The sequence below is a fragment of the Nerophis ophidion genome, linkage group LG15, assembly GCF_033978795.1.
Source record: "Nerophis ophidion isolate RoL-2023_Sa linkage group LG15, RoL_Noph_v1.0, whole genome shotgun sequence".
Classification (NCBI taxonomy): Eukaryota; Metazoa; Chordata; class Actinopteri; order Syngnathiformes; family Syngnathidae; genus Nerophis; species Nerophis ophidion.
The window spans coordinates 43,604,170-43,625,462 of NC_084625.1; the positions used below are offsets into that span (position 1 = coordinate 43,604,170).

General features: G+C 43.9%; 1 protein-coding gene across 3 annotated transcripts in view; it reads left to right on the forward strand.

The window, feature by feature from the left end:
• Positions 1 to 20,886, forward strand: part of LOC133569684 (collectin-12-like) — a 52,822-nt gene extending 31,936 nt beyond the window's left edge. The window contains exons 3-10 of one of the 3 annotated variants that reach the window (XM_061922209.1): positions 5,772 to 5,894; positions 12,244 to 12,330; positions 12,402 to 13,445; positions 13,521 to 14,000; positions 14,070 to 14,206; positions 14,266 to 14,375; positions 20,304 to 20,449; positions 20,527 to 20,886. In XM_061922209.1, coding sequence (XP_061778193.1) covers positions 5,772 to 5,894; positions 12,244 to 12,330; positions 12,402 to 13,445; positions 13,521 to 14,000; positions 14,070 to 14,206; positions 14,266 to 14,375; positions 20,304 to 20,449; positions 20,527 to 20,549 — 2,150 coding nt within the window. In that variant the 3' untranslated portion in view covers positions 20,550 to 20,886. Of the gene's footprint in view, positions 1 to 5,771; positions 5,895 to 12,243; positions 12,331 to 12,401; positions 13,446 to 13,520; positions 14,207 to 14,265; positions 14,376 to 20,303; positions 20,450 to 20,526 lie in introns of all 3 variants that reach the window. The other 2 variants (XM_061922208.1, XM_061922207.1) reach the window with 2 other exon arrangements.
• The last annotated feature ends 407 nt before the right edge of the window (positions 20,887 to 21,293 follow it).

Here is a 21,293-nt window from a genome sequence, read left to right on the forward strand (position 1 = left end):
GCGATATGGCCTTTTTTTAATATCTGGATATTTTTAGGCCATGTTACGATACACGATATATATATCTCGATTTTTTTGCCTTAGCCTTGAATGAACACTTGATACATATAATCACAGCAGTATGATGATTCTATGTTTCTACATTAAAACATTCTTCTTCATACTGCTTTAATATATGCTCATTTTAAACTTTCATGCAGAGAGGGAAATCATAACTAAGTCAGTTGACCGAAAGTGTATTTATTAAACAGTTATTAAACAGTGGCACAAACATTCATGTCATTTTCAAAACTGAAAGTGCAAGATTGTCAGAGACATTTTAAAACAAGCTATTAGTGCACTTTTGTGCACTAATAACATCAGTGTGTGAATGTGTGTGTGAATGGGCGAATGTGGAAATACTGTCAAAGCGCTTTGGGCTCCTTAAAAAGGGGTAGAAAAGCACTATACAAGTAGAACCCAATTACAATTGACCATGATGTCACTAAGATGACATATCAAAACAACACTAAATTCAAGTGCACTTTTTGTACAGAACGCCACTACAATAGTTTAAAACAAACAAAGTGCACTTTTGTGCATGATGTCACACAAGACATTTCAATAATTGTCAAATAAAAATGAGCTGCATAAAAGGAAATCAAATAGTGTATGTCCTTCGCTATGTGGTAGGTTACCGCGGACGTTACCTCCTTTTGTTGTTGACTATTTTTTTCATACCGTGTTGATCTGGAAATGTTTGCCTCGGCATTTTGATGGTGTGGGCCGTGTGGAACCCAATGGAGATGTTGACATGCGGACTAAGCACTGTTCAGTCTCTAGCAGGTGACTTTTCATATTATGCTACATATTAGCAGTAAAGCTACTTTTTGTAGCAACACTTTTGGCTCACATTTGACAAATTACGGTTGTCTATTCGACATATTCCCACTTGAAACCAAACCACTGCCAGACGATGGACCCCCTGCTGATTTCTTGGGAATTAATTTTTCCTTCATTTGTTACCAGATTCGCACCTTCTTTCTCTCGAATTACGACTCGCACGGCTCCGCTAGCATAAAAGCTTACGTTACCCAAGCTGCTTCCTCTCTGCTCCGCGAGGGCGTATACGTATGTGACGTATGTAAAAAGATGCGCTTGCTGTCTGTATGAAGAAGAGACAGGAAAGAGTGAGAAGAGCCTGTCGTGTAATGCCCGCAGCTAAAAGCAACTGCGTGAGAACGTATACTCGAAAATAACGATATAGTCATTTTCTATATTGCACAGAGACAAACGCGCAATATATCGAGTACATCGATATATCGCCCAGCCCTATGTAGCATCATTTGAAAAGTCACCCGCGAGAGAATGAGGAGTGCTTGAAACTCTGCATGTCAACATCTCCGGCCGGCAAATAGTTCAACACCATATGAAAAAAAAAAGTCAACAACAGGAGATAATTTCCAGAGAAACCTATTATACAGCTCATTTTTATTTAACAGTTATTGAAATATCTTGTGTGACATCATGCACAAAAGTGCACTTTATTTGTTTTAAACTATTTTAGTGGCGTTCTGTACAAAAAGTACACTTTAATTTAGTGTTGTTTTTATATGTCATATTAGTGACATCATGCACAAAAGTGCACTTATAGCTTGTTTTAAAATGTCTCTGACAATCTTGCACTTATATGAATGCCGGTACCACTGCTTAATAACTGTTTAATAAATACAGTTTTGGTCAATTGACTTAGTTGTGATTTCCCTCTCTGCATGAAAGTGTAAAATGAGCGTATATTAATGCGGTATGAACAAGAATGTTTTAATGTAGACTCATAGAATCATCATACTGCTGTGATTATATGTATCAAGTGTTCATTCAGGCTAAGGCAAAATATGGAGATATATATCGTGTATTGTGACATGGCCTAAAAATATCAAGATATGAATAAAACGCCTTATCGTCCAGCTCTAACTTGAAATACAAAAGAAAGCAGGTAAATGGCAGGGAAGAAAGAGAAGCCAGCGATATTAACCTTGTAGATTGTTATAGTAACAATAGGTTAAAGCTTTGTCTGTGTGCCATGACTGCTGAAAGTCTGGTATCTTGACAACCCTACAAGGAACTCATGGTTTAGAGTACATAACTGTCACATTCTAAGATCCACTTGCGCAGAACTATTTTGTGTACGATTGTTTTCAAGAAAAGCTGCACTTTAAGCTCACTGTAAGCATAAATCACTTCACTTGACTTTCCTTCACTGAAAGTCACTGATTCGTGTCCACAAGCGCGACTGCTTGCCCACACGCGGCGGCGGATGTCCGTCCCGGGGCCTCCACCTCCCAACCCCCCGCAAACTCGTTGAAGATGAGGTTTGAGGTTACACAAAGCTGGACTGGACTTGCAATACGTCATCCGATGAGTTCAATACAGTACATCTGCTTTCTGGAAGCATGTTGTTGAGGCAAGGAGCTTGTGACATCATCGCTTACCATAGAAACTGACACATATTTACAGTAAATGAACTAAATTTTTTAGGAATTAGGCGGGAGATGGAATGCAAAGTTTGGGGATTTCTCTGCGTCGGTCATCATTTTCCATCCATCTTCTTCCGCTTATCCAAGGTCGGGTCGCGGGGGAAGCAGCCTAAGCAGGGAAGCCCAGACTTCCCTCTCCCCAGCCACTTCGTCCAGCTCTTCCCGGGCGATCCCGACATAGTCTTCCCAACGTGTCCTGGATCTTCCCCGTGGCCTCCTACCGGTCAGGCAAGCCCGAAACACCTCCCTAGGGAGGCGTTCAGGTGGCATCCTGACCAGATGCCCGAACCACCTCGTCTGGCTCTTCTCAATGTGGAGGAACAGCGGCTTTACTTTGAGTTCCTCCCGGATGGTAGAGCTTCTCACCCTATGTCTAAGGGGGAGAGGAGGAAACTCATTTCGGCCGCTTGTACCCATGATATTGTCCTTTCGGTCACAACCCAAAGCTCATGTCCATAGGTGAGAGTGGGAACGTAGATCGACCGGGTAAATTGAGAGCTTTGCCTTCCGGCTCAGCTCCTTCTTCACCACAACGGATCGATACAGTGTCCGCATTACTGAAGACGCCGCGCCGATCCGCCAGTCGATCTCACGATCCACTCTTCCCTCACTCGTGAACTCAGTCATCATTTTGAAGCTTTAAAGGCCTACTGAAATGAGATTTTCTTATTTAAACGGGGATAGCAGGTCCATTCTATGTGTCATACTTGATCATTTTGCGATATTGCCATGTTTTTGCTGAAAGGATTCAGTAGAGAACATCGACGATAAAGTTCGCAACTTTTGGTCGCTAATAAAAAAGCCTTGCCTGTACCGGAAGTAGCAGACGATGTGCGCGTGACGTCACGGGTTGTGGGGCTCCTCACGTCCTCACATTGTTTACAATCATGGCCACCAGCAGCGAGAGCGATTCGGACCGAGAAAGCGACCATTTCCCCATTAATTTGAGCGAGGATGAAAGATTTGTGGATGAGGAAAGTGAGAGTGAAGGACTAGAAAAAAAAAGACAGGGCAGTGGGAGCGATTCAGATGTTATTAGACACATTTACTAGGATAATTCTAAGAAAATCCCTTATCTGCATATTGTGTTACTAGTGTTTTAATGAGATTATATAGTCGTACCTGAAAATCGGAGGGGTGTGGCCATGGGTGTGGTGACCGCCAGTGTCTCTGAGGGAAGCCACGTTTCTCGACGAGGCGAGGCGAAGGCAGCCGGTCAGGCCAAAATGAGCTTTTTTTCCCTTACTCCACGGTGGAAGCATCCCACGTTCGGGTGCGGCCGGTCCGAGGAGGCAAGAGAGTCCGCAGCTGCCGTTTTGACAGGTGCACGAGGAACGACGCAAGCTCCGCTCATGTCTACGGTAAGAGCCGACTTATTACCACAATTTTCTCACCGAAACCTGCCGGTTGACATGTGGTCGGGAACCATGTTCGCTTGACCGCTCTGTTCCATAGTGAAGCTTCACCTTCGGGAATGTAAACAAGGAAACACTGGCTGTGTTTGTGTTGCTAAAGGCAGCCGCAATACACCGCTTCCCACCTACATCTTTCTTCTTTGACGTCTCCATTATTAATTGAACAAATTGCAAAAGATTCAGAAACACAGATGTCCAGAATACTGTATAATTATGCGATCAAAGCAGACAAATTAAAGCTGGGATCGGGCTGGAACAAATTGTCCGCTACAATCCGTGACGTCACGCGCACGCGTCATCATACCGCGATGTTTTCAACAGGATACTTTGCGCAAAATTTAAAATTGCAATTTAGTAAACTAAAAAGGCCGTATTGGCATGTGTTGCAATGTTAATATTTCATCATTGATATATAAACTATCAGACTGCGTGGTCGGTAGTAGTGGGTTTCAGTAGGCCTTTAAATAAGCGTGATGTCACCATATCCTTTGGAGCAGTGTTTTTCAACCTTTTTTGAGCCAAGGCACACTTTTTTGCGTTGAAAAAATGCGGAGGCACATTACCAGCAGAAATCATTAAAAAAAAAACGAAACTCATTTGACAGTAAAAAGTCGTTGTCGCAATTATTGAATATGACTTTGAACCATAATCAAGCATGCGTCAATATAGCTCTTGTCTCAAAGTAGGTGTACTGTCACCACCTGTCACATCACGCCCTGACTTATTTTGACTTTTTTGCTATTTACCTGTGTGTAGTGTTTTAAAGCTTGTCTTTCACTCCTATTTTGGTGGCTTTTTCTCTTTTTTTGGTATTTTCATGTAGCAGTTTCATGTCTTCCTTTGAGCGATACCACTTTGTTTTAGCAATCAACAATATTTCAGTTGTTTTTATCCTTCTTTGCGGGGACATTGTCGATTGTCATGTCATGTTCGGATGTACTTTGTGGACGCCGTCTTTGCTCCACAGTAAGTCTTTGCTGTCGTCCAGTATTCTGTTTTTCTTTACTTTCTAGCCAGTTCATTCTTAGTTTCATTCTGCGTAGCCTTCCCTAAGCTTCAGTGCCTTTTCTTAGGGGCACGCACCTTTAGTTTATTTGTGGTTTAAGCATTAGACACCTTTTTTACCTGCACGCTGCCTCCCGCTATTTACGACATCTACAAAGCAATTGTCTACCGGCTGCCACCTACTGATATGGAAGAGTATTACACGGTTACTCTGCCGAGCGCTAGACAGCACCGACACTCAACAACAACTCATCATTTGCAAACTATAACTACTGGTTTGCAAAAAAGTGGTTGAAAAACACTGCTTTGGAGGATTATTCAAAGTTTTTGTGCACCCTTGTTGGAAGTAAAGCTCCGGGTTGGTGTGGGGTTTTGTTGCAGGTGTAAACTCGAGCCTCCTTCTCACATACTTCCTAAATGTAAATCAAACACAGCTGTGTTGCCATAAGCACTACGTCGTCCACAGTGTTCCGCCTCAGATCTTTAGGTGGACTCCAGTCCTGGTGTTATAAGAGAAGCAAGCCAAGGTCCACATTGAAGTGGTGATTTTATTGACTTCATCAAGTTTGTTGAAATCTTTTCCCCCTGGTGGGCCTGAGGAGGAAAATAAGCCTGAGTGTAATCAGGTCTGGGGGGGGGGGGGGTCGGTTGTTTTGCTGTCCCCTGCCCCTTCACCACCCACGGCCATGGGGGGACTGTTTAATATAAGCTCCAGGCGCTGTTTGTCCAGATGTGGACTGGAGTTGTGGTGGTGACAATATCAAAATGTAAAAAACAAAGCAACAATTGGAAGTCTAAAGCTTGGATTGTTTTTCCTCCCCCTCACCCGACACAGGGATCCAGGAGGGCACCGAGTGCACTAAGTGTAAGAATGATTGGGCACTGAAGACCTCCATAGCTTTGCTCTACGTGCTGTGCACCATCCTCACCATCGCTGTGGCCGTGCTTGGATATAAAGGTATGACAAGCCGTCCCTTCCATTTCTTGTGTTTGTTGCGGGCTAAAAAGCCTGAATTCGGGGCAGCTTTTTTCAGAAAGTCGCGCCAAAAGTTGTCACCTGGATTTCAACATAAATTGGAAAACATATTGATGTTGTAGTCGTTTTATATCGCACAAACTTAAAAGTAGTTACTCAACAGTGAAGTGGTGTCAGGGGAGGCAAGTGAGGCAGTGCCTCACCTGCCACCAGGTGGCTTAACCATGAGATGTTCCAAAACGAAGTAATAAAATAAAATAAGTTTTAAAGGGGAACATTATCACAATTTCACAAGGGTTAAAACCAATAAAAAATCAGTTCCCAGTGGCTTATTTTACTTTTTGAAGTTTTTTTCCAAAAAAGCTTTAACGTGCCTTATTTTCGCTATCTGTGAAGCCATCGTCCATTTTCCTGTGACGTCATCCAGTGATGCCAATACAGATAGCACAGCAAGATATAGCCACATTAGCTCGGATTCAGACTTGGATGTCAGCAGCTTAAGCGATTCAACAGATTACGCATGTATTGAAACGGATGGTTGGAGTATGGAGGCAGATAGCAAAAACGAAATTGAAGAAGAAACTGGAGCTATTGAGCGAATAGCTATTCGGCCATGTTTGCCTTAGCATCGCCGGTAAAATGTGCAGACCAACGATCGGAAATTTCACATCTTGTGACACTGGATCAACTTAAATCCATTGATTGGTAAGTGTTTGTTTGGCATTAAATGTGGGTGGAGGGAAACGCTGGATGTAAATATAGTTTGAAATGTACATACAGCTAGCCTAAATAGCATGTTAGCATCGACTAGCTGGCAGTCATGCAGCGACCAAATATGTCTGATTAGCACATGAGTCAACAACATCAACAAAACTCACCTTTGTGATTTAGTTGACTTTATCGTTGGAAATGCATCTGCGGGTTATCCATACATCTCTGTGCCATGTCTGCCTTAGCACCGCCGGTAAAATGTGCAGACACTCCGGCACATTCAATGGGGGTCTGGCGGCAGATTTCTTTGACTTTATCGTTTTAAATGCATCTGCTTTGAGTGTCGCAGGATATCCACACAATCTTGCCATCTCTGTAGTAGCATAGCTTTCATCGGTAAAGTGTGCGCAACAAACGACAGACCATTTCGTCGGCTTTCCCCACACCCTCTTATTTTGAACAAATTTCGTCCAATTTCTTGCCACTTTCGCATCTTTGGGCCAGTGGTGCAACTTGAATCCCTCCCTGTTAGTGTTGTTACACCCTCCGACAACACACCGACGAGGCATGATGTCTCCAAGGTTCCAGAAAATAGTCGAAAAAACGGAAAATAACAGAGCTGAGACGCGGTGTTTGTAATGAGTTTGAGAAAATGGCGGTTTTATTACCTGGGTGACGTCACGTTCTGACGTCATCGCTCCGAGAGCGATAAATAGAAAGGCGCTTAATTCACCAAAATTCACCCATTTAGAGTTCGGAAATCGGTTAAAAAAATATACGGTCTTTTTTCTGCAACATCAAGGTATATATTGATGCTTACATAGGTCTGGTGATAATGTTCCCCTTTGATATTTCTCTTTTGGTTTATGCTTTGTGAAGTGAAGAGAATTATATTTACATAGCGCTTTTTTCTCTAGTGACTCACAACCTACCGATCTTAGGGCGGACACTCTAACCATGGACATCTTGATAAACTCGCCCAGTCACCTTTTACCTTCGCAGGAACTACACCTTTTGGAACTGCTACAGACCGAATTCAGTCTGTTACCGATTCACATAAAATCAAACGGTAGCATATTTTGATACCTATGTTGCTCGTGATGCCACGTCCGGTTCAAACACTTGGCAGGGAAATAAGCACTCCGAGCAGACTCAGCCGAACTCTCTCTATGTAGACCAGGGGTAGGGAACCCATGGCTCTAGAGCCAGATGTGGCTCTTTTGATAACTGCATCTGGCTCTCAGATAAATCTTAGCTGACATTGCTTAACACAGTAAGTAATGAATAATTCCACTGGTAATCACAGTGTCAAAAATAACGTTCAAAATATAAAACATTCTCATGCATTTTAATCCATTCATCCGGTTTCTACCGCACCTGTTCAAGAAGTCGCATTTATTTATTGTTGGTTAACTTCAGAATAACAATGTTATTAAAAAGAATAAGAGACTTATTGTACTCTAAAAATGTTGGTCTTACATAAAAATGCACGCATTTAGTTGTATTCAGTGTTAAAAAAAATATTTATGGCTCTCACGGAAATACTTTTAAAAATATTTGGCTTGTAAGGCTCTTTCAGCCAAAAAGCTTCCCGACCCCTGATGTAGAGCAATGTTCCATGCCAACAAAGCAAGCATGCCTGATAGAAAGGGCTGAGAGTGCAGTAAGGCTCCACATTTCAAAATATGCTAACTCAACACTAATTTACATTTAATACGCCATACACATGCTACCAATTAGCATTAGCAGTTTTACATGCTGACTTCAACACCTCAAAATGTGTCAATGAAAACTACAACTGAGACGCATATTACAATCAAACAGCTGGCATGTACTAAGTACAATATTAACAGTATAAACACTTTGTAGCACTCAACAAAAAAACAAGACTGTCCATCCATCCATTTTCTACCACTTATTCCCTTTGGAGTCACGGGGGGCGCTAGTGCCTATCTCAGCTACAATCGGGCAGAAGGCGGAGTAAACCCTGGACAAGTCGCCACCTCAAGACTGGAATATTCAATTTGATGGCAAAGACTACTCTATAACACTTGCAAATGAGACTCAGAGGTATAAGAAAACAATATGCAACAACTGGATAGCACAGTTATCATCAATGAAAAATAGATGTTTTAAAATTAAACAAATTACCATTTATTAAAGATATGAACATACACACTGGTACCGAAGATTGGTACCATCGAGTACCGGTTTCAACTTCCAGGCATAGATAGGTACTGTATCGGCTCAAAAAGGTACCCATCAGTAGTTGTAATGACCCATTCATATTTATTGCTCACAGTCTTGTTGCACTGTGGATATTATTCGGCCCCTGACTTATAATTTTCTCTTCTTTGCTGGTTACACTCTGCTGTAACGCAATTTCAGTTAGACTTCTGTGGAAGTGCACAAAGCACTTATTCTTTTTTGGTTTCACTACTTCACATTCAATCTATTTTAGCAGTTAAAATGGCTTCTGGTTTTGGAGGTCTCGCTCCTCAGGGTTCCTTGGACTTGATAGCCTCGGACAAAAATACAATCCCTGTTTCCATACGAGTTGGGAAATTGTGTTAGATGTAAATATAAACGGAATACAATGATTTGCAAATCCTTTTCAACCCATATTCAGTTGAATGCATTACAAAGACAACATATTTGATGTTCAAACTCATAAACTTTATTTTTTTTGCAAATGATAATTAACTTGGAATTTCATGGCTGCAACACGTGCTAAAGTAGTTGGGAAAGGACATGTTCACCACTGTGTTACATCACCTTTTCTTTTAATAACATTCAATAAACGTTTGGGAACTGAAGAAAATAATTGTTGAAGCTTTGAAAGTTGAATTCTTTCTCATTCTTGTTTTATGTAGAGCTTCAGTCTTTCAAAAGTCCGGGGTCTCCGCTGTTGTATTTTACACTTCATAATGCGCCACACATTTTCGATGGGAGACAGCTCTGGACGGCAGGTGGGCCAGGAAAGTACCCGCACTCTTTTTTTATGAAGCCACGCTGTTGTAACACTTGTCTTGCTGAAATAAGCAGGGGCGTCCATGATAACGTTGCTTGGATGATAACATATGTTTCTCCAAAACCTGTAAGGGCCTTTCAGAATTAATGGTGCCTTCACAGATGTGTAAATTACCCATGCCTTGGGCACTAATACACCCCCATACCATCAGAGATGCTGGCTTTTGAACTTTGCGCTTATAACAATCCGAATGGTTATTTTCCTCTTTGTTGTGTCCTCTGTTTCCAAATATAATTTGAAATGTGGACTCGTCAGACCACAGAACACCTTTCCACTTTGCATCAGTCTTAGGTGAGCTCGGGCCCAGGCAAGCCGGCGGCGTTTCAGGATATTGATGATAAATGGGTTTGGCTTTCCATAGTAGTTTTAACTTGCACTTACAGATGTAGCGACCAACTGTAGTTACTGACAGTGGTTTTATAAAATGTTCCTGAGCCCATGTGGTGATATCCTTTACACACTGATGTCGATTTTTGATGCAGTACCACCTGAGGGAACAATGGTCCGTAATATCACCGCTTACGTGCAGTGATTTCTCCAGATTCCCTGAACTTTTTAATGATTTTACGGACCATAGATGTTAAAATCCCTAAATTCCTTGCAATAGCTTGTTGAGAAATGTTGTTCTAAAACTGTTTGATAATTTGCTTACAAAGTGGTGACCCTCACCCCATCCTTGTTTGTGAATTACCTAGCATTTCATGGAGGCTGCTTTTATACCCAATCATGGCACCCAAATGTTCCCAATTAGCCTGCACACCTGTGGGATGTTTGATATAAGTGTTTGATGAGCATTCCTCATCTTTATCAGTATTTATTACCACTTTTCCCAACTTCTTTGTCACATGTTGCTGGCATCAAATTCTAAAGTAATGATTATTTGCAAAAAATGTTTTTCAGTGTGAACATCAAATATGTTGTCTTTGTAGCATATTCAACTGAATATGGGTCGAAAATGATTTGCAAATCATTGTATTCTGTTTATATTTACATCTAACACAATTTCCCAACTCATATGGAAACGGGGTTTGTACAAAAAGTTCTAAGGCTTAGGTATTTATCACATATTTTGTATGTTTTGTTTGATTGTAAAATATGTCGAGATAGAGGGGGTGTGACGTTCAAACCTTGTCAATATGTAGTGTTTTATCGTTCATAGTTAATATTGTAAATCCCACATTCTTTATTTGCATGTACATTCTGGGTGTCTCATTCAGTAATTAAAGAATTTAAAATTCCATTACGTTTTTTAAGGCTGTCTGTCATCACGTTTTTAACATTCAATCAGACATTATTGTGAGGTTTTGTATTAGTGTTCCCCAGACACATTTTTTTCTCTAAATGTGGCCTTCGAGTCAAAATAAGTGTCCAGGTATGGTAGAAGCACACTGGGATTTTTTACGCGTCATAAACACTTTCGACTTGTCATAAAACTCTTATTGTCCCGTAAACATCAGTCATATCTAAACATCCGAAACAAAGAAAAAGCCTGGCTCATGCAGGATAAACTGAACCTTCAAGTCGCAATTATCTCTCCCTCTCGGTTCATTTTACCGAAACTCACCAGGGGTTCAACTTCCTTGTTGTTGTTTTTTTGAAGTGCTGAAAAGGGGATGAAGTTATGTTAATGTCTTGGGGTGGTGGGTTTCGAGCACAATGTCCCCAAGCGCTCTGAGCTCAGCAGTCCCGCCTGGCTCCGCGCTGCACACTTTCATGCAGACCTAATCGATCCCAGATGGGCCGCGAGGCGAAGGCACTCAATGCAACCTTGGTAAGAGCCCGGGCAAATTGTGTTTTTACCGTCTCAAGGGAATCTTGGCATGGCGTAGAAAGACACAGGTCCAGACCCAGAGTACACTTCGTACTATGTCTTGGAATTGTCTTATCGTGGGATCTTGTTTCATCTATACCGTATATCCTACTGGATCATTCTCGTCCATACGCAAAGCTTTAATGTGACTTCCTCACCGACTGATTTCAATATGAAGAACATCAGTCGCAATGAGCTGAATTCCTCAGGTCTGTTTTTTTTTTAGGTAGAGAGCCACCACTTTATTGTCCCCCAGTGGTCCACAAAGTGGTCCACAAGTAACGGACGTGTTCCCCTGGTGAGGCCGGCGCTGGTCATATGCTGAGTCCCTGAAATCCCAGACACATTCCAGAGGAAATGAACGCCAGTGTCGCCTGTGGGAGCGTAAAGAGCATCCCATGCCATAGTTGCCTTTGATCCTCATGTTTACCAAAGACCCCCGCCCCCTACCAGGACACCTCCTGGCCCATCCTCAGTCTTGTCATAGCCCCCAAGACCCTCTTTATGGGCTCTTTTGTATCTTTCTAAATTAAAGCTTAATTAAATCAGATTTTATTTACTTTACTTTGCCACCGGCGCTCTTGACCAAATCCAGGGAGTTGCGCCATTATTGTGTTTATGACTTCAAGATATATCCAGTGATGTTTTTCGTATTGGTTCATAAGCTTCAGTGGTCTACTTTGATCCTTTTTAATAAATGGTGTCTGTGGTCGGAGGCCATTTTGTCTAATAAAGTACGAGACAGAGATGATGTCAAACTTCTTGCTGTTTGGTTGCAGTGGTACAAAGAGTCGACATCGTGTCTGAAGGCATTGCCAACTATGGGGGGAAAATTATTGCAGTGGAGACTGACCTTCTAAAGCTAGGTAAGTGTCTTGAATGTCCTTCCCTATAAAAAAGCTACTGTCGATTAAACAGAACGAATGTCGTCGTCCAGATGATAAAACTGGAGAAAAGTCAGAGAACACAACCACAGCGATCCAGGCTTTTAAGAACAAGGTCAGGACTCTTCAGATGCAGGTGTCAATGATGGAGGAGCACATCCACAGCAACCAGGCCAAGCTAAGCCAACTCCAAAACGTCGGCTCAGACATTGAGAGGCTCCAGGGTTCTATTCAGGGTCTGCTGGACAGCAACACGGCCACGGTGCGCTTCGTCAACGTCACCCTGCATTTTTACGGCGGCATTGTTGAGGGTCTGCAAGATGACACAATCAGGCTGCAGACAGATCTTCAAGAGCAGGTAAAACTCCAGAACCAAATCTTGCTTAGCATTGGTGGACTGAACCTCACACAGGCCCAGCAGCGGGGCCTCATCAGCGCTCTGCACCGGGTAGTGGATGACACCAGTCAGAGCATCCAGAAAATCCGCAATGACTTCCAAAGCCTCGAGCAGACCACCCGTCAGACGCGCTCTGATAGCGAGTGGCTAAGGAGTAAGATAGACAACCTCCAGGTTCTAGCCACAAATGCCTCGATGCTGTCCAAGGCCAACAACGACAGCCTGGAGGAGGTTGGATCCCAGCTCACAATCATGTCCAACCAGGTACAGAACACCAGCAGCATAGCTGACACCCATGGCAAGGCCCTGAGGCAGATCCTGGACCAGCAAAAGGAATACAGCAACTTTACGGCCTCTAAGTTTGAGCGGCTAGAGGTCCGGCTAGATGAGTCAGAGCAGAGCATTGACCGTGTGACAGGCAACATCAGCTTCACCACTCAGCTCCTGGGCGCCATCAACCTCAACTTGAACGACCTGCGCTCTAGTTCCGAGACAGTGGGTCGTAACTCAGAGTTCTTGCTGAACCTCAACAACAGCGTGGCTGACATAAGAACCGATACGGCCGGCCTGAGATCAAAGCAGGAGGACCTGGCAACACGTTTGGACAAGGAGGTCACCAACCTCTCCATCATTATGGAGGAGATGAAGCTGGTGGATACCAAGCACTCCCAGTTGATAACAAACTTCACTATCCTACAAGGCAAGACATGAACATCCTTATTTGTTTGTTTAAAACCAACCTTCCTTCACTTAAACTTGTTTGCTTTTGTTTCAGGTCCTCCTGGTCCCAGAGGACCAAGGGGGGACAAAGGGCCTCCAGGGCCGTTTGGCCAATCCGGCCATAAGGGCGAGAAAGGGGAAAAGGGTGCATCAGGAATACGGGGACCAAGAGGAGAGCAGGGTATTCCAGGCCCACCGGGTCTTCCAGGGTTTAAGGGTCTTCCAGGCGCCACAGGCAACCCAGGGTCTAAGGGTCCTAGAGGATCCGGAGGAAGGGCGGGGCCTCCAGGAGGTAAGGGAGAGCCGGGAACTGCCGGTCTAAATGGCAGAGACGGACAGCCTGGTCCTCAAGGGGCACCGGGCATCCGAGGTGAAATGGGACCAGCTGGAGAGCAGGGCCCAAGGGGACTGCAGGGACCAGTGGGGCCTCCAGGGCCAGCTGGGCCACCAGGAATTCCAATGCGCGGATCAGCTCTCCCTGTGGGCGCAGTGTCTCTGCAGGATGGAGCCATCTCTCCAACACGTGGTGCCCCAGGTAACACCTCCCCCAAGACCACCTCCTTGAATACAAACAAGGACAGTGATATGTTTACTTGTTCTGCAGGTTGTCCTTCTGAGTGGCTTCCCTACAGAGACACATGCTACTTCTTCTCCAAAGACCTGCACAGTTTTGATGACGCAAAAATCACTTGTGAATCCCTGTCTGCTTCCTTGTTGATCATCACTGATACGGAGGAACAGGTGAGTCATTTGCATGAAAAGGTGACACATCATCTAACGTTCCTCGTGCTTCGCCTCAGAAATGGCTGACGAAGCAGATGACGGGCAAAGGCTACTTCTGGATGGCTTTGACCGACAGAGAGGAGGAGAACGTGTGGCGCTGGCTGGACGGTAGTGAGCCTGAATTCACGTCAGTACACACTTGTCTTGTACTATTTCAAGTCGTACCTTACCTCCGGTGTTTCTCGTTGTTGCGATCACGCCAAATCTTGTGATTTTGTTTAACCCTACAATTTGCTAAGCGTGGTATTCTTCTCCCACCAAATTTGTTTCTGAGCAGCAGTCTTATGTGCCAATAACCAGCAAATTAAAACATAATATGCTCTTTATCACGACCTACCGTGATAGGTCGCTCACAACACTTCCCTTCTCAATGAATGTGGGGGTACTACATGCAATCTGTTGAAACATAAACAGACGTTTTCTTACCGACAAGCACTTTTTACTCATTAAACATACACAGAGAATGTCCACCACTTGTTGACAACATAGTAGACAATAAAGGGACGTTTGGCGGCGTTAATTTTTTTTACAAAACCCAAAACCAGTGAAGTTGGCACGTTGTCCATCCATCCATCTTCTTCCGCTTATCCGAGGTCAGGTCGCGGAGGCAGCAGCCTAAGCTGGGAAGCCCAGACTTCCCTCTCCCCAACCACTTCGTCCAGCTCTTCCCGGGGGATCCCGAGGCGTTCCCAGGCCAGCTGGGAGACATAGTCTTCCCAATGTGTCTTGGGTCTTCCCCGGTTGGACGTGCCCTAAACACCTCCATAGAGAGGCGTTCAGGTGGCATCCTGACCAGATGCCCGAACCACCTCATCTGGCTCCTCTCAATGTGGAGGAGAGGCGACTTTCCTTTGAGCTCCTCCCCAGATGGCAGAGTTTCTCACCCTATCTCTAAGGGAGAGCCCCGCCACCCGGCGGAGGAAACTCATTTCGGCCGCTTGTACCCGTGATCTTGTCCTTTCGGTCATAACCCAAAGCTCATGACCATAGGTGAGGATGGGAACGTAGATCGACCGGTAAATTGAGAGGTTCGCCTTCCGGCTCAGCTCCTTCTTCACCACAATGGATCGATACGGCGTCCGCATTAGTGAAGACGCCGCACCGATCTCACAATCTCTTGGGACGTTGGCACGTTGTGTAATTCGTAAATAAAAACAGAATACAATTAGAGATGTCCGATAGTATCGGACTGCCGATATTATTGGCCGATAAATGTTTGAAAATGTAATATCGGAAAGTATCGGTATCGGTTTCAAATAGTAAAATGTATGACTTTTTAAAACGCCGCTGTACGGAGTGGTACACGGACGTAGGGAGAAGTACAGAGCAGTTGCGTGTCCCAATCATACTTGCCAAACCTCCCGATTTTCCCAGGAGACTCCCGAATTTCAGTGCCCCTCCCAAAAGTCTCCCAGGGCAATCATTCTCCTGAATTTTCTCCCGCTTTCCACCCAGACAACAATATTGGGGGCGTGCCTTAAAGGCACTGCCTTTGCGCACCGCCCCAGTCACATAATATACAGTATGCATGCTTTTACACACACATAAGTGAATGCAAGACATACTTGGTCAACAGCCATACAGGTCACACTGAGGGTGGCCGTATAAACAACTTTAACACTGTTACAAATGCCACACTGTGAACCCACACCAAACAAGAATGACAAACACATTTCGGGAGAACATCCGCACTGTAACACAACATAAACACAACAGAACAAATACCCAGAACCCCTTGCAGCACTAGCTCATCCGGACGCTACTATATACACCCCCGCTACCTCCTACTCCCCCCCACCTCAATCCCGCCCACCTCAACCTCCTCATGCTTTCTCAGGGAGAGCGTGTCCCAAATTCCAAGCTGCTGTTTTGAGGCATGTTAAAAAAAATAATTCACTTTGTGACTTCAATAATAAAGTGCCATGTTGGCATTTTTTTTCCATAACTTGAGTTGATTTATTTTGAAAAACCTTGTTACATTGTTTAATGCATCCAGCGGGGCATCACAACAAAATTAAGCATAATAATGTGTTAATTCCACAACTGTATATATCGGTATCGGTTGATTTCGGTATCAGTAATTAAGAGTTGGACAATATCGGAATATCGGATCTCGGCAAAAAAGCCATTATTGGACATCTCTAATTAAGACCTTTGTTAGATCGGAATCTGGGTTTCACGTGGTTTGTGGCGCTCCCCCTGGTGTTGTGGTTATGGCGGTCATTTACGTTATGAAAGTAATTTGACATATACTTCGGTATAAGGGCGGTGTAGCAAATTTTATAAACTAGGCTCAGAGCAAGTTGTTTTACTCTGTCCTCCACCTTGAGCCAGCCCACTTTGGAGCTAACTGTTTTAATGGCATTCAGATTTTACTTAAATAACGGAGCAGCAACAACACCGGAAATGTGTCCTGTGAAAAACCGTCTGACCGGAACTCTCTAATAACTAAAGTTCCTTGGGTGAATAATGTAAACTCACTACACCGGTATGTTTTTGCGCTTTTATGGCGGGTTTATTGACAGATACACTACTTCATATTAGAAATGGCAACAGCGGAGGATGAATGTCCCTTAACAAGAAGATAGAGAAAAAGAAGAAGCTTTTTTGACGGACTACAAAGACGGACGCGTGCAAATTTTCAGGATTTATGCAGATCCCAAATACAGATCGGCAGGAACCAGAAGGAATGAAAAGTTGCTTTTGCACAATGTCGCGAAACAAAACGCCAGATAATGTGTTTTACCTTATACACACACCATTATAATACTGGTATGATGAAGCACAGTACAGTCCATCAAGCGGTGCGGCTTCATAGCTTACCAAAGTCGTACTAAAACATTTTCATATATTTTTGAGCGCCGTGTGTAATGTTCTATATATTCAATGGAACATATAACATTTTGGTGTTGTTAACTTGAGTCACATTGCAGTCTACACGTATCTCTTATGTGTGACTGCCATCATAGTGCAGTCTATATGTATCTCTTATGTGTGACTGCCATCTACTGGTCACCCTTATCATTTCACCATGTACCAAATAAAATAGCTTCAAGGTCGGTAAGCACAACCAAAATCATTCCGTATATTAGGCGCACCGGGTTATAAGGCAGACTGTCACGTTTTGAGAAAATGAAAAGATTTTTCGGGACGGCGTGGCGCGATTGGGAGAGTGGCCGTGCCAGCAACCTGAAGGTTCCTGGTTCAATCCCCACCTACTACCAACCTTGTCACGTCCGTTGTGTCCTTGAGCAAGACACTTCACCCTTGCTCCTGATGGGTTGTGGTTAGGGCCTTGCATGGCAGCTCCCGCCATCAGTGTGTGAATGTGTGTGTGAATGGGTGAATGTGGAAATAGTGTCAAAGCACTTTGAGTACCTAAACGGTAGAAATGCGCTATACAAGTATGTGACAGCCTCTTGCTGTTGTGCGGGTTCTCAGGACCACCAAGGAAGGACATTGTGGCGCAGGTTAGACTTTCTTTTATTTTTCAATAATAAAAACTCTCTCTGCGGGTTGCTTTTCAGCATTGCCGTCTCCTGCTTCCTCTGCCGCTCCACCTTTTCAGTCGCGTGCGTCTTCGTCTTCCTGTGGCTCTCTCTCGCTCTCGTTCAGCATCCGCTTCCTTCTGGCTCCTTCTCTCTCCGTCTCTACCCCCTTTTAAACAGTGCGAGAGGAGATTTAAATTGTGCACAGCTGGGCGAACCACGCACCTAAAAATATTTGCGGGGTTGATTCCGGCACGTCCAGCCTCGCTGCTTGCTCGCAGTCCACGCCTCCTCGCCGCCATCTTCGGCCGGGCTCTGGCGTGCCCTGCCTTGCTGTCGAGCTGCCGGTCACGCCTCCTCGCCGTCATCTTGGGCCGGGCTCCGGCGTGCCTGCCTCGCTGTCAAACTGCCGGCTCCGCCTCTCCGCAAAGTATAACCCATTTACCATTTTAAGTGCGCCTTTGTGACGGGTCTCCAACCCGGATCGTGTGGGGTGCAGTGCCGATCGATACAGGACGCATCATAACAGGATTGACTCGAGTTTATTATTTCAATAAACCAGTTGTCTTGGAAGTCTGTCGCGCCAATATCTAGCTCGCCAGCTCTTCCTTTTTGTCGCCGCGCACCTTTCGGTGCCCGGTGGCTGCGTCTGCTGCGGGGGATCATCTTGCTCGGGTTCTCTCTCGTCGTGATCGTGCTCGTCGTTCGCCGTGGTCTTCTCGCCTACTTATGCCCCGACAGTTCCTCCTTCGCCCCTTTTATGCTGCAGCAGAAGATGAGGGGATTGGGGAACAGGTGCGTAGTTTACGCACCTGACTCGGCTGGCTGCAGCGTCGCTCCGTGTGTGCCCCGCCTCTCTGCTTCACTGCATGCTCCACCTTCTCGCTGCCATCTTGGGCCGGACCATCGTTTGTCCGAGCCTGCTGTCGGCTCGTCGGCTGCGTCTCTCCACAGCCTTATGTCCGAAAAATACGGTATTTAATTGAGAACTTTTGTATTTTTAGATTTATGGATGCTATGAAATGGAAAAGGGGTTAGAATTAAATAAGCTCTGCTTCTTCCTACTCCTTTTCGGACATGTCGTAATGAGAAACTGGACATATGTTATGCATCATGTTGGAACTGTATGCATGTTCAAAATAAACAAAAATCGTTAGCACATTCACCCCTGCACATTAAAGGGGAACATTATCACAATTTCAAAAGGGTTAAAAACAATAAAAATCAGTTCCCAGTGGCTTGTTTTATTTTCCGAAGTTTTTTTCAAAATTTTACACCTCCCGGAATATCCCTAAAAAAAGCTTTAAAGTTCTTGATTTTCGCTATTTGCGATGCAACTGTCCATTTCCCTGTGATGTCATACAGTGCTGCCAATACAAACAACATGGCGGTTACCACAGCAAGATATAGCGACATTAGCTCGGATTCAGACTCGGATTTCAGCGGCTTAAGCGATTCAACAGATTACACATGTATTGAAACAGATGGTCGGAGTATGGAGGCAGATAGGGAAAACGAAATTGAAGAAGAAACTGAAGCTATTGAGCGAATAGCTATTGACGCTATTCGGCCATAGCATGGGTGTACCTAATGAAGTGGCCCGTAGCATGGCTGGCTTGTTAGCATCGCCGGTAAAATGTGCGGACCAAACGATCAGGACTTTCGCATCTTGTGACACTGGAGCAACTTAAATCAGTCGATTGGTAAGTGTTTGTTTCGCATAAAATGCGGGTATCTAATTTCAAATGTACATACAGCTAGCGTAAATAGCATGTTAGCATCGATTAGCGTAGCATGTTAGCATCGATTAGCTGGCAGTCATGCTGCGACCAAATATGTCTGATTAGCACATAAGTCAACAACATCAACAAAACTCACCTTTGTGATTTCGTTGACTTAATCATTGCAAATGCATCTGCAGGTTATCCATACATCTCTGTGCCATGTCTGTCTTAGCATCGCCGGTCAAATGTGAAGACACTCGGGCACATTCAATGGGGGTCTGGCGGAAGATTTCTTGCCAGTGGTGCAACTTGAATCCCTCCCTGTTAGTGTTAGATAGTACTTTATTTATTCCGTCAGGAGAGTGAGAGTTGTTACACCCTCCGACAACACACCGACGAGGCATGATGTCTCCAAGGTTCCAAAAAATAGTCGAAAAAACGGAAAATAACAGAGCTGAGAATGTGAAATGTGAAAATGAAAATGGCGGGTGTATTACCTCGGTGACGTCATCGCTACAAGACCGATGAACAGAAAGGCGTTTAATTCGCAAAAATTCACTCATTTAGAGTTCGGAAATCGGTTAAAAAAATACATGGTCTTTTTTCTGCAACATCAAGGTATATATTGACGCTTACATAGGTTTGGTGATAATGTTCCCCTTTAAGAGCATTTGTGAACAATTGAGGGTGATTTCACACACTTTTTTTATTGGTAAATGAGAGACGGTGAGAGATTATCACCATTCTTCGACAACTCTGCCTCATCCAGAACCCAGGAGGGACTGGTACAGGTGCACCAAGTGTAACTGGACACTAAAACCTCCCCATGTTGTCGGTTTGCAGGAAGTGGAAGCCCGGCCAGCCTGACAACTGGGGTCACGGCCATGAAACCGGCGAGGACTGCGCGGGTCTCGTCCACCAGGGCTTGTGGAACGACTTCTCTTGTGAAGACCTCATAGGCTACATTTGTGAGAAACAACCGGAGACAAGTATGTGTGCCCCCCCCCTCCTCCGCGGCCTTTTTAGGGCCCACTAGAAATGTTTCTAATGACGTCCAACCCCACAGCAGGAATCCTGGGTGACTCCTAGCGGTGACTTGCAAGGCGGCGGGGCTTCCAATGAGCAGCTAGACTGGGCCCACGAGGTCCTGGTCCACATGGAGACAATAAAAAGGGACACATTTGGACATACGGAGACGTTCTCCTCCTAAGTGTCCAATGAGTGCAATACAGCAGACAGCCAAAGAAGGACAATCTATATTTTTTTGTTTATCTATATTTTGATGATACACGTTACTGAATGTATATTTTACTATCCTTTTCATGAATGTCAATTATTAGCGATGAAATATGTGATGTGCAGGAAGAAAAGACAGTAGAAATGTGCCACTCTCAGGTTAATACAACAAATATGTATCACAAATCTATTACTGTGTTTCTTGATGTTTTTTTGGGGGGGTGAGGGAGGGACTGGTAATAATAACTGCTACCAGGAGATGGCAGTCACTTACAGAAATATGTGTAAAATTGGCAAAAAGTTATTAAATACATATTTAAATTAATATATATAATTAATTATGACTGGAATTAAATAGATATGTTATTATGAATAAACATATTGAATACATACATACTGTATATTACAAATGTATTGTACCATTTGTTTATTTAATTTAAAAGGAAATTTAATTGTGCAATCAATTATTTCAATTAATTTATTGAATTGTTGATTTTATGATGTAATTGATCATTTTATGATCCATTCATTATTTCATGATTTTTGTCCTGCAGGGTAAATACACTCTTTGATCGCTGATAAAATAAATTCATGAAG